The sequence below is a fragment of the Alexandromys fortis genome, unplaced genomic scaffold, assembly GCF_014885135.2.
Source record: "Alexandromys fortis isolate MF-2015 unplaced genomic scaffold, M_Fortis_MF-2015_v1.1 scaffold_119, whole genome shotgun sequence".
Classification (NCBI taxonomy): domain Eukaryota; kingdom Metazoa; phylum Chordata; class Mammalia; order Rodentia; family Cricetidae; genus Alexandromys; species Alexandromys fortis.
The window spans coordinates 3,958,676-3,972,819 of NW_026067991.1; the positions used below are offsets into that span (position 1 = coordinate 3,958,676).

Genomic DNA, 14,144 nt, shown 5'->3' on the forward strand with positions numbered 1-14,144 from the left:
ATAGCTTCAGACAGTGCACAGCTGGTGATAGCTTCAGACAGTGCACAGCTGGTGATAGCTTCAGACAGTGCACAGCTGGTGATAGCTTCAGACAGTGCACAGCTGGTGATAGCTTCAGACAGTGCACAGCTGGTGATAGCTTCAGACAGTGCACAGCTGGTGATAGCTTCAGACAGTGCACAGCTGGTGATAGCTTCAGACAGTGCACAGCTGGTGATAGCTTCAGACAGTGCACAGCTGGTGATAGCTTCAGACAGTGCACAGCTGGTGATAGCTTCAGACAGTGCACAGCTGGTGATAGCTTCAGACAGTGCACAGCTGGTGATAGCTTCAGACAGTGCACAGCTGGTGATAGCTTCAGACAGTGCACAGCTGGTGATAGCTTCAGACAGTGCACAGCTGGTGATAGCCTCAGGCAGTGCACAGCTGGTGATAGCCTCAGGCAGTGCACAGCTGGTGATAGCCTCAGGCAGTGCACAGCTGGTAATGCTTCAGACAGTATACAGTTGACCTCGCCTCAGGCAGCACACAACTGGTAGTTGCTGCAGATAGTGCACAGTTGGCGATTCCTGCCTGAAGCTTAATACCATCTGAACTACATGTGTATCTGCCTTGTATGCCATCAATAGATCACATGTATGGGCATCTCAGTTAAGGCTCTACATGTGAGGGATTAGATTTAGGGTGTATTCTTTGAGGAGCTTTATCTCTGTCTGTACTCTATAAGACTATCTATTGTTTGTCCACTCATGAACTATTTAATTGAAGAGATTCCCCTTTTCTCCAAGCGATTCGTTCATTTTCTATCCAGAATAAGTTTTACATCTAATGAAAATAAACGAGGTGTTTATTTCTCTGATGCTCTCATCAGGACATGGAGATGCTATTATTTCTTCCCAATCATTAAATCAAAACTGGTCATAACCCACCGCATTGAACTGATAATTCAGAGTTAACACCAGGCGTTAACACCAGCTCCTCAAACCTCTATCCTTCCCCATGTATTTCCCCATTCCGCGTCATACCAGCATCCCTGATCTACCCTGTATCTTGGCTCGCACCAGCTCACTACTTAGGTTCTGCATTCATATCCCACACCAATTGTAAGATGTTTTGCAAGTGTTCGTTTCCTTATTATTATTTATAGAGAACTGCGCCCACAGTTCAATTTCATTTCAACGTCTCTCTCTTCAGCTAGTGTGGACATGTCCAGAGGTTAACAGTGCTTTTTGCATAGAGGGTATCTCCCCTAGGATGGATCTGTGTTGTTTAATTCAATCCAATTTCACTGGCTACACCCACCATACCTGCCCTGAATGCATGCACCAGGCTCATCGTAGTGCAGATGTCTGTATTCTACCATCAGCATCTGGCAGGCATCCATGGCGAGAAAGAAGACTCTCCTCACTGACGCCTCATCACTGCCTTCCTTGACTAGAGTTCTGTGGATCCAGATACTTGCTGTGTGGTAGCACAGAACTCAAGCCCCAGAACTCAAGGTCTCAAGGGGAGGGGCCTGAAGGGAGGCTGCCCTGCTCTGAGCAGCACTAGCAAACCCCCAGACAGACCAGGGTTGGCCCACTGTGGGATGAAGTAAGCACTTTCATTTGCCTTGAAGAAATAGCACCTTTGTGCAATGTAGGCCTGTGGAAAACCTAATTATGTAGATCCATTTGAGGATCAAACAAAAGCAAGTTTGGGAGAGTGATTAGTGGGATTTATCTCCGGAGGCACTCAGCTCAGCTTTGCAAGGGTTTAATGCAGAATTATGAATAATGAACTAGGTTCTCACTAAGGGGGAGGCTCACAGCTTAAGCCAATAGTCCCCGCTCCTCTGCCACAGGGAAAGGAGGTAGAATATCCATCTCCTAAGGCCTTAGAGAGGGGCTAGAATAGGGGCTTCCACATGGGAGGTGAGAAAGGACGCTGCATACTGGCCTTCCATGCTAAAAAGCAAGAATATGGAGGAAGGAACAGAAGGTTGTTCTGGGAGATGTAGCTAACACAGTGAACGGAGTTCTTTATATTCAGAACATGCTGGAACATGGGGTGGGTCTAGACCAGAGAATTGAGTGGACACAAAGTTGTTCTATACTCAGATTTCTAAGTCACCTGCCTAACTAAGTCTGTCCATGAAAAAGGCATGGATATTACACAAGTAACACTGGGTACCAGAATAGAAACCACGAGCATCTTAGGGGTAGTTCTGAACGCAGCAATGCTAGGGCATGTATTCACGGCCAGATCTCATGTTCAAATTGCCAACCCTTCTAAATACCCTGTTTTATATAGAATTGATACACTGAAGAAGTCCAATGGGAGGTAGCCCAGGAAATGGAATAATCTGGGAACATATTAATATAATCACAGCTGGAGAAACCAAAGACTTCTAATATAACCTTCAAAGACTAGGAAAATGACTCATGTCTCTAAATACCCACAGCCCAAGGGCCTACCATTGTTCAAAAGTAGTCAACTTTGGATTATTCGATGTCAGGCAGAAGTAGATCATAATCCACTAATAATAAACCAACCCACGAGTCAAGGCTAGCAACACACGTCTATGCCTGAAGAATCCCGAGGCTAAAATGTAGAGGGGAGGGGAAATGCCTCTCTCTTGACAGACAGGTCAACTAAAGAAGCCACCTCATCTTAGGACCAACACAGATAATTAGCTGCTGACAGCTGGTGATAACCAGAGATTGGAATCTACTCAAGAACTCATGAAATCCCTCCCAGTCTGCTGAAGCACCACATTCGTACCACAATACTGCAAGTTAGCTTGTACCAAATGTCAGCCAGCCAACCAGGTAGACATATGCCACTTGTTCTTCCCAGTGACATCTGAGGAGGAAGAGCTGGTATGATGAAGGAAGCCCCCTGCTGGAGTGACGGATTTCTGTGAGGTCCCTAACCTGACCTTCCCTTGCAGCCGCCATCAGTTACCCTTCTGAGTCAGGCCAGAGTCTTTTATCTGGTTAGCTGGAAAGCAGGCTTCTCTGGTCTCCTAGGAGAGGTGGAAGGACCATCATAGGTTGATGACACCTATGAGTTGGAGAAATTGCTGGACCTCGGGGGAAGCAAGTCACAGGAGTCCTCACTGCTGGGTTGGGAGTGGCATCGCCATCAACAGGCTATTACAATGTTTGTTTGAAAACAAGTGGTTTTTCTAGGCTTCATATATGGAGCAGAACTGATCACCTCCTCACCTTCTGCCTGGCCAGAAAAGGTGGCTGGGGGCTGATGGTCCCAACAGGGAAAGTAGTCCAGCTTACTAAGTTTTCTGTTCAAACCTGCTACGATTCTAATGTCTTAAAAAATAGGATGTTTGTATACTTAGATGCTTTTGGAAAACCGTTTTAAGTGGCCTCTTAATCCTCAGTTCCCTGAGACCTAACAGTACATATGTATATTCATTGATTTCACAAATAGTTCCCGAGCCTTGACATACGCTGCATGCCAGGAGTACAGCCGTGGAACAGACAGACACAGCCCATGTCCGCATCGGGGACCAATGGCCAGGCCATAGAGACAACAGCAAACAAGAAATTGCACGGATGGGAGTCACACTCAACAGACAGTGCACATCTCTTCACAGTCTCCAGCACGTGGCTGGGCACAAGGCAGGTGCTTGGACAGGAATATGTGTCTGGTCTGTGTGTGGCGTGTATAGAAAGGACACCCTGCTGCTGAACTCAGCACCGAGAGTTCTGGCTTCTAGAAGGAGGGGAAAGCGTGGCACTGGTTGGGCCTGAGTTCTGTTTCCTGCTTTAACACTGACCACTAAAATCTTCTTCGGGGAGTCACTTGGAGGACCCTCAATTTTATTTAGAGAGAAGTTTAAGTGTTAGCATCCCCTGTTCATACTAAAAGGCCTGCTGTCAAACGTGCAGCCGAGCCTCATTTACCTTGCCAGCAAGCGAAGAAATAGAAAAGAGGCCCCAGCTCAGGGCTTTCTGTCTGTGTCAGGGTCCTGGGCGATGGGTTAGCAGCTGCGAGGGGTGAGTCCCTCAACAACAAAGCTGGAAGTCTATGCCTGAACATGGGCAATAGCACACTTGACTTACCAACCAGGGACTGCTTAAGAAAAAGAACGCTTTTATTCACAGGAGAGTCTAGTTGTATGATTAGACAACAGACCGGAGGAGCAGGAAAACACAAATAGTTTCCTTCGTGTTTTCATAAGTAGAAAAACCTCAAATGTTCCATTTATTCGGCTAGTGAAAATGGCTTTAAAACATGACAGCAACCGCCAGATGGAATTAACCTCTAATGTCCTTGCGTCTAATAAAGTGTGGTTAGGGTGACGTGGTGCCATTATCGCAGCAGGGTTAGGGCACAGTCCCCACACTTAGATCTCAGTGGATTTTTTTTTTCCAAGAAAGAAAAAAAAAAAAACAACAGCAACTAATGAATGCAGAAAAGTACTAACTTAGATAACCTAACTGAAGTATGGACGTAGCTTATTGCTTGAGGCTGAAGGGCAGCCTGAAGGACCAGGCCAAGGAGTGTTTGGAAAAGTCCAACTTCATGGGAAACATTGCGAATATGCAGCAGTGGATTACCTCATGTTCTGGACTGTGGGGAAGCACATGTGAGGGGCCCTGGGCCCAGCGCCCCTCCTCTCTTTGCTGCAGAGTTCAACTACTGCTGTCTGCAGGCAGCTGGAGCAAATCCACGGGGAACGGTCTCTTTCCAGCATTCCCCTCAGAGCTCCTAGTGTGGCTTGCTTGCTCCAAAGTGTGGGAGTGAAGTGATCAGGATTCCTTAGAGGACGATGTTACCCTTCAAATGACACTTTCTGTCCCTCTGTCCCTAATCTCCCAGGTACGTGGCCAGGGAAGAGTGTCATCTACCCACTAGAGTCCTTTTGGGTCAAAGTCCCTTACAGAGTCGTGTCCATGTGTCTATTTCCCATACCACTCGTGTAATTTTGAAATCCATTTTAAATAGGAGCCAGCCACAGCTACTGGTGTCCTAGGACACTATTCCAACCTCAGCCTCTCTGAGGTCCTTTCTCCTGAGGCAGCACTTCAGCAGCCCAGTGCGGTATTTCAGAGGGATGAGACACCTCACCTCTCTCACTGTTCACCTTTTCACACGGCATGGCTCTCCTGATCCAGCCTTGCACGTCCCCCTCGGTCGGCATGGTACAGCTGGGTCCTGCTGTTTGGCTCCAGAGTGGGAGGGATTTTGAGCACAATTCTCCAGGGCTGGCTAAACCAACCACAAGTCTGGGTGTTGGGAAGGCAGGTTGGGACTCTGTCTTACCTTGTCACTGTCCACTGTGTTCTGAGAGGTCCTGGAGGCAATGGATATGGTGTCTGGTTGGCTGCTCCCATCCCCCTGGCTGTCACCATCCTCTACTCCATCCCTGCAGGAAGAAGAGAGAAAAGAAACAGGGGTGGGGGTGGGGGGAGCCACTGTGGGTTTCGAGCACACAAGGCTTTCCCAGCTGGGTCGGCAAAGCGGTGGCTGAGCAGCCCCAGCCGGATTGTCTAGCATTATCCCGTTAATGGGTGCAGCCTATGTGATTTCCAGGAAAGCTCATCCACCTAAGCACACGATCGCTGCAGGACTGAGCACAGCACGACGCAGGCCCTACGCCCCTTTTCAGCCCATACTGCAGATGGGGCATTAAAAACGACAGCTACAAAAATTGGGACCGAGTCTGATATAGGCAGTAGGAAGATATATCATACTTAGACCCTGGGTTTCTAGCCAACTAACAAGCTTCCTTTTCAGTAGCCACAGAGGTCAAGGTTCTGCATGTTATAACTCAGATGGGGTTTGGCTTGCTGTTGGTGTAAGAAAAAAAAAAGAAAACAATGGATAAGGTACTCTTTTTTTTTTTCTTCTTTTCTAAGATGCTGTCTTGCTATGCTTGTTCACATCAGCCTTGGGTACCCGGGTCTAAGCAAGCCTCCTGCCTCAGCCTCCCAAGCAGTTGAGACTATAGGCTTGTAAATGGATTTTTCATTTTTTAAATTTGTATTTTTTCTGCTGAAGAAAATGGGTTGGGTTATCTCCTCAAGGGAAGATTATCTTTGGCAAAGTCCAGAACAACGCTAAGCTCCTGCACATGGAGCAGGCATTTAGTGTCTTCTTTCTGGTGGGTCTTACTGACTTCATACTGATTTGTGCTGCGTTCTCATCAAGACAGAAGGGAAAGGCTCTTTCTCCAAGGTGGAGACAGCTCCATCCACAGCGGCAGTAGAGGCAGCTGTGTTCCTTGGCGCTATTATGGCACTTGACCCCCGACCTGGGCCTTAGCACTACAGTTTTGACAGCGAATTGTTCTTTCAGTGCTTTGCCTTAAGATTGTGTCCTGACTCTGTGCCGAACCCAGAGTCAAAGCCATGGAGGAAATGGTTGCCTGGGAACTGCTGACTAGTCTGTTAGGGAAACTTGGGAGATGTGGGTTGAGGTTAAAGGACTAGCAGAGGAAGCCACAGCTATTCCCATGGACACTTTCACAGAAGTCACCCACACTCCATGATGCTTGAGGAGGGGTAAAAGCCTGGAGAGACGAGGGGAAACTGGATGCAGGAGAATCCCACCGCAAGGGCAGAGTGCCACTTACAATGACTTCCTCTCACGGAGTCTGAACAACTACGACCTGACATACCTGTGAGTGTATATGGACATACGTGTGCATGAGGGTTCCATGCAAGTGCATATGTGTGCATAGGCCATCTTTCTGAGAAAAAGCAGTTTCTCCCAGGCAGAACATTTCTAAGTTGACTGCTTCCTTACCACTTGTGGGCTTGGAAAATGCCAACTTATTTTAATAACATAAGCCACACACTCGTAGGAAGGCGGAATCTGCTGTGAAAAGAAGTGATGTGATGCATTTCAAAGCCCCGGATGAAGAACCTTCGGATCATCTGTTGTTTTGGATGGTCTGGGCCACCTCCCCTCCCCCACTTGGAGGTGGTTGGGATCTAGCTGTACTTTCTGCTTCCTGTTGTTTTGGCCTATTATGGACCCTTCTGGTCCATTCCAGATGAAGCCAGTTCTGGGGGCTGAAAGGGCCGATCCAGGCAGGAGTGTGGGTGGCAACCCCCAAGCCAATATACTCCTCCATAAACCCTGCTGCTATATCTGGGAAGCCAAGCGAATGGAAGCACAGGCTGCCTGGTTTTCTCTGCAGTCTGTGGGGTTTCTCTCCATTCCTTGTAGGATAAGAGAAGAGGTAGGGGACAGAGAGAAGTTGGGGACATTTCTAAGACATGCCCTTCTTGTGTTCTAGAAACCCTCCAACTCTATCTCAGATTTCAGAGAAACCCTCATCAGCCGCAACTAAGTTTCCTTCTCACACAGCCCTGGAAAATCCATTCCTTATAACAGTTTCCTCTCTGTATTCCTTGTTGAAGCTGGACCTCCCTGAAGCAGGGTCTATCTCCAGTGCTAAAATAAGCCTCGAGTCTAGACATGAGCACATACAATGAAGATGGGTCTTTTTCAATAGAGTCTTAATTGGTCCCCGCAGCACAGGGGAAGCGATCTGAGGCTGGCCATGACTTTGGGGATGTCTCTGTTTCATTCACACTCTTCTTGGGGTCACCACACCTTTCAGTGCTAGCATTCCAGGGCCACGACTCTGTAATGGTTCACCATCTTGCTTATCCTGGGCAATACCAAAAGGTCAGCTAGGCCCTCTGATTTGTGCCATTTATGAATTGGGGAGGAGTGGAAACCATGCCACCACCGGTGACCACACCTCTCAGGACCTCACTGTACTGTATATTTTTTCTTTTTTTTTTTAAAATTTATTTATTATGTGTACAGCATTCCTTCCATGTGTGCCCGCAAGCCAGAAGGGGGCGCCAGATCTCATTACAGATGGCTGTGAGCCACCATGTGGTTGCTGGGAATTGAACTCAGGACCTCTGGAAGAGCAGGCAATGTTCTTAACCACTGAGCCATCTCTCCGGCTCCTGTATATTTTTTTTCTTTAAGACGTATGTGAAATTGTTGTATGCTTCTCTCTAAACACCCTTAGCAGAGTCACTGGAAGTGATCATACCACATGGTAATTTGAGAAAGAAACACCTAAGAAGCCATCTACGGCTCAGAAGAAGTTAGGGTTCAGAAGGGTCCAGACATATTCAAGAAATAGGTCCTCTGCTGCCTGAAGTCAATGACCATTGAGGGTGAAGGACAAAACCTCCTCAGGAGCTGCAATCATGCAGCCTACCCCAGGTCTGTAATAGACTCCTCTGCCATGCCACCAGTGTGGAGGCCTTCACACTCAAGGAACTGTCCTTCCTGAGCCTTCCCCACCTCCACAGAGGGCCACCACTGTCTGCTCTTTGGCAGCATTTACTCTCTCTGGAGGCTACTGCTCTTATGTAACCATTCCATGAACAAGACATGGTTTTTGGAAGGTCCTTGGGGGAAGTAATCTAACCTATACTTCCTCTTGCATTCTGGTAGCAAACAGTGCCCAGAGAACCCCAGCTGCGTTAACGGGCAGTGACTGGTGAGAAGTTTAAAGATGACCAAATTCAACATGGGCAGAGCTCGTGGCTCTTCCTAGATGGATGAGAGCACAGTTCCCTCTAGGAACAAAGGGTCACCCTGATCCCCTTCCCTGAGGCACACGGGGCAACAGAGCCTGGGGAGAGGTGCTGGTTACCTCTTACTATTGTTCCTCAGTTTGGCTGGTGTTTTGGGGAGCTGTATTGGCTCCTTCAAAGCTCCTTTAAGATGGATGATTCTTTCCTGAATCACTTCTCGAATATTCTTGATCCACTCCTGCTTGGTTTCGATGTTGGAAGCCTAGAGCGTCACAGGAAGAAGCACTGAGAAACCCATCTCTTGCTGCTCATAAAAACCACATTCAATTCCCCCCACTGCCCCATCCTCAGTGATGGGTCGGGTGAACTGTACCCGACAGATGCAGCTGTTATCCCAAAAATGCCAAATCTTTGGGGGGAATTTATTTTGCCCTTTATCCCTTGACTCTTTAATCTCAGAGATCTCCAACTTCAAGACTCAATGTAGACCTTATGGGGGACTTGTAAAAATATTTTACAATTCCTTAGGCACTGACCAATCTGCTATTGGCCCTGGATGGGCCTGGGTTACCACTTGACTTGAGGACTCTAAGAGGCTCTGGAGGCACTTGAGATTGTGGTATCTGAAAGCAGTGGCTATATACCAGAGGGTAATGGGTATATGCCAGGATGTTTAACAGCTGTGCCACCCATACAGCCTGCACAGGCTGACAGTCAGTGTCGGGGCTCGAGGCTGCTAAAAGTGCTTATCAGAAGCACCGCCCTTATGCCTATAATATTCTACAGTCTTCCTGGATCCTTTTTTCAGATAATTCTTCATAGCAGGTAGCAACTACCCTGCAAATTAAGGGTGGACAACTTGTGAAGCTTTTGCCTGAGCTGGACCATCTGTTCCTTGGTAATGGACACTTCCTTGACTAACAAGTGACCAGTGGGAGCTCTATTCGCAGTATCCCTACCTAGTCAGGCTAGTGCCACCACCAACAGTGACTCCACACCAAGCTGAACCTCGGGAGCTGAACTGACCCCTAGGCCTCTAGACTGCTGGGACTTAGTGGAGCTTCTGGAACACACATTTCCAGGGAAGAGGGACCATATATTACACACGGCTCTTTTTTATGGCACTAAACAGAGCGCCTTATAAATGGAGGACATTTAGGGCGATCTGCTGAGCAAACAGAGCAGCTGAACTGAAGATAAAGCCTTTGCTAAAAGGCTTGTTGCTTGTGCCACTAGAAAGGGACATATGGACAGAACCCAGATGACTGGGTCTTGTTAGGGAGGACAATGGGTCATTCTCCATCCTCTCTGAACTTGAGGAGAATATCTGGCTCTGACATTCTGGGTCCACCTGCACAGTAGTTTTGCCTCTCAGCACCTGCATGATGCTGCCATTCCCAAGAGAGACCCGGTGGCTCAGTGGTCTCTAGACCCTGCTTTTTGGAGTCTTATGTGGCTTCCTCTACCCTCCCCCACTACCCCAACCCGGGTTTTGGGCTGGAAGAGAGTAGTACTTACTTTGAGCACTGTTTTATTGTCTGAGGATGGGGTGCGCCCAGACCACAAGGCGAATTTGCAGGGGTCGCCTTCTACATGCTCGGTCACACCCAGCTCTGAGGTCTGTAGACAGGAAATGCCTGTGAGAGGCGGGGAAGGGGAGGGCAGTGGGGGAAACTTAGGGCTGGGATAGGAAGGGGAAGGCAACAAAGAGGAGAGGGCTGAGGGAGGGGCTTCTGTCAATCAAGCTTTAACAGACTAGATATTTTGTTCATATACCCAGGATGAGAGGACCAGCAGGCATTTATCTGATTAGCAGGTACAGGGAGGGATGAGGAGGGAGGTGCTCAAAGCAAACAGAAAGACCTAGAACTCTAAGGTACACAGTGGAGGATGTAGGGGGGGGGTTAGGAGGCATGAGCCTTGGTCCAGGAGAGCTTTGGAGTAGAAAGAGGTGAGCTGTATCTGTCCATATCCCTTCCTGCCACGGGTTCTACAGAAGTAGGGACTCTTGTCTTGCCCCACCTGCCCCACCTACCAGTAGCTTGTTCTTGTAAACATATTTCGTGTGTCCTGAAGAGTCTTTGATCTCCTTGCTAAACACCAAGGAGATCTCAAAGAGGAACAGGTGCCGCTCCCGCCCCTTCCGGATCAGCGACTTTGGGTCCCACACTTGAAAGGCATCCTGGAGAATCAACTCCCCCTGTACATCCAAGTTCTCATCGAACCCTGAAAAACACCCATGTCCACTGTGGAGTTTCTCCAGCACTATACTCAGGGGAAGCTGTGTTCTATTCCCCCTTGGAGAAAGGTTTCCTTCCTATTAGCCTCCGTGGAGATCTAACATAGCATTTCTGCCTTTAGGAACATAGCTAGACATCTCCCATGACCCATCTGTCCCATGTCTCCTACATACATAGGCAATATGAGTAGGGTTTTCTGAAAGATCCCATGTGATTCTTCCCTCCCCATGTAAGAGGGGCTGTGTATTCCCCAAACAGGCAGTCCCCAGTCTCGGAGCATCTTCTTCCTCCACAGCTCCCATGGCTCCTACCTCTGAGTGGGGCTGAGGTTGAACACTGTCTAGAGGAGTACCCTTGACTCTGCTTTATTCATTATTGCCCCATTTCTCATATTCCGTCCTTAGGATTCTTTTCTTGCACCTAAGCAGTGTGCTGCATAAGCTTTCAACACTTTCTATTTATACTTCGAATCTTCCAGAAGGTCCCCAAATTTTAGTGCACACAAGAACCACCTGGAAAGCACGTGAAAACATTGATTCTGAACACCCCTATCCTAAGAGCTTCTGGCTCAGTAGGTATTAGAAGAGTCCATCAAAGTGCACTTTCGACCAGCTCTATTACATAGGGCCACAGGCCATACTGGAGTGCCTGGATCGAGTCTCTGGGTGAGGGAAGGTCTGGACGAATGGGGCACTTCTATAAAGAAGGGACACCCAGTACTGGGGAGCCCATTGTACACAGGAATGAAGCAGGTGGGGAAACTGTGGCAACAGGAGCACCTTCAGGTGATTAGTGCTTAGTCTAGAGTGGACAGAACTGGCTCTACAGCTCCAAGACCTAGGGGTTCTTGTGCTACAGGTAGTCCAGGAAGTAAGGCCACCCCGAGTCTCTTAGATGAGGGTAGTGGGAGTGGTGGTATTGTGGGTCAAAGCCAGGAGAGAAAGAGCACCCACACACTTACTTCCTTAGCGTCTGCTTGTCAGACTGGAATGTTAAGACTTTACCCAGCTACCAAATCTATTTATTGCCAGGCAGCTCTGCTGTGCTACAAATCAGGACCATGTCCCAAAAGCCTTACGTCATTCTGCACTTGGTCTGGATTCTCAGAACACAGTTCGAACCCACTGAAGTTCTGTCGGGGTCGCCCAGCTGGGCCTGCTTTCCTAAGCTCCCAAGAAGGACAAAGGGCTAGTTGCTAGTGTTAAGTGGATAGATATATTCCATAAGACAATGGTCACCATGGTAAATTTAAGTTATGTGATCTTTTATATTTTACAGAAGCTGGGCATGATGGTGCATACCTACTGTTTTAAGTATTCGGTTGGCTTATCAAGGATCATTATTTCAAAGCACAGCCTGGAAAGTTTAGAGAGACCATATCAGAGAAAAAAGAGCTGTAGCTCAGTAGTAGAGTATTTGTTCATTATGGACAAGACTTGGGTTCAATTTTTTTGGAAAAAGGTGTGTGTGTGTGTGTGTGTGTGTGTGTGTGTGTGTGTGTGAGGTAGATCTCACACTACAGCCACTGGTGTATACTGTGTAATCAGTACTTCCAGTTTTCCTGACTCTGAAGGCAATGCAAATGACCTGCATATGAACAGGTCTGTGGGGCCCTGGCCTGATGCTAGTGAAGATCACAGCCTGCACTGTGATCTCATGGCACCTGGAGACAGGTGTTAGCCATGCTGGTTTGTGGTGCTCCTCACGCCGGTAGCCAAGGACTCACTGAACAACTGGTTTTTACCCTTTTCCAGGCTCGTTCCTTGCCTGACTTAATGCTACTTCCCCTACTAACACACATTCTCTGGTCTTAGGGATGGAGGTGGCATCCCAGAGGACTGGGAGATCAGCTACCTTCCAGCATGCTGACATGCATGGCATCATTGGCTTTCTTGGGGACACTGAGCATCACCTCCAGGCCATCCTTGAGCTCCCCTTTCCCTTCTTCACAGCAAGTTAAAAGTTCCTGGGGAAAAAAGTCCAGACACAATTAGGATCATCTGCCCAGCTTCACACCCCTCCCTTTCCTAAGCCATCAAGTAAATGATACACCAGCCTCCCTCTGTCTGTAACACTTCCCTCAGAGAGAGCTATAAAGAAAGTGAGATGCGGATTATTGTTAAAAACGCAGCGACCAGATGAGGTCTAGCCAGTCCAAAGGAAGCTAATCCAACCCAATTTCCAATGGCTAGAATTCTAAAACCAGAGTACTCAGTCACTGTGCAGAGTGTTACTGCCTTCCTGGAGAGGGAATCGCTCCTGCTGAAGAGAATAGTGAGGAAACAGAAGGTGTGCTGCACTGTCCTCGTGGGTCACTGCAGGCCTATGGCTGACACCGTGGGTCACTGCAGGCCTATGGCTGACACCGTGGGTCACTGCAGGCCTATGGCTGACACCGTGGGTCTCTGCATGTCTTTACTGACACCGTGGGTCACTGCATATTTATACTGACACCGTGGGTCTCCACATGTCTATACTGACACCGTGGGTCTCCACATGTCTACACTGACACCGTGAGTCTCCACATGTCTATACTGACACCGTGGGTCTCTGCATGTCTTTACTGACACCGTGGGTCTCTGCATGTCTACACTGACACCGTGGGTCTCCACATGTCTACACTGACACCGTGGGTCTCTGCATGTCTACACTGACACCGTGGGTCTCCACAGGCCTATACTGACATCACTCTTATTTACAGTCATTACACTACATGAAAACTGACATCCATCCTGCTAGGAGCAGCTTGAGGCTAGAGACATTCCAGGTTTATAACAGCTCAGAGTTATAAAAGAGATTTAGGTCACAAGGATCAGGGATTCCTGACCTGGGCCAGTGACTGGCATTCTGGACTAGGATTGTGACAACCACATGGAGTGGGTGAAGAATATAGCTCCCAGGAGGCCGAGCACGGCCTGAAACGCAGGTCAGAATGCTCACCTGGCATTCTGCTCGCCACCCCAGTCCTTCCACATCTCTGACCCCGACCACCAGGGACAGAGCCTGTTACTTCCGGGGCATCATGTCCTCTGACTTTTGTCCCTCCATGCAGTCTCACTTATCAAAATCACAACAAAAGGAGCACAGTATTTGGTGGTAGAAGAAAAGACCATTTCAACCATCTTGCTAGCCGTAAGATCATTTAGAATTTTTTTTTTTTGCCCCCAGAAAAGGCAGTTTTAGGAAATTGAGAGATTATGAGATCCCACCTTGTAAGCATGGTTATGATGCCTCCTGGGTAATAAATCAAAGGCACTTGCTAGCAGGAGAATACTTTCCTGTGGAATCCTCTGAAGAAGGACATATCTGCCCTGCTAGGACTTCCTGTAGTGAACAAACCTGGAGTCTGAGGCTTTAATGGCATAGCTCTCTGGAAAGTGAC

General features: G+C 48.1%; 1 protein-coding gene across 13 annotated transcripts in view; it reads right to left on the reverse strand.

Annotated features, from left to right (window-relative positions):
* Positions 1-14,144, reverse strand: part of Kalrn (kalirin RhoGEF kinase) — a 603,131-nt gene that overhangs the window by 187,624 nt on the left and 401,363 nt on the right. For all 13 annotated transcript variants that reach the window (XM_050159714.1, XM_050159713.1, XM_050159712.1 and 10 more), the window contains exons 29-33: positions 12,617-12,728; positions 10,558-10,748; positions 10,041-10,142; positions 8,642-8,784; positions 5,272-5,374 (exon numbers count right to left, since the gene is read on the reverse strand). In XM_050159714.1, the coding sequence (XP_050015671.1) occupies positions 5,272-5,374; positions 8,642-8,784; positions 10,041-10,142; positions 10,558-10,748; positions 12,617-12,728 (651 nt within the window). The remainder of the gene's footprint in view (positions 1-5,271; positions 5,375-8,641; positions 8,785-10,040; positions 10,143-10,557; positions 10,749-12,616; positions 12,729-14,144) is intronic.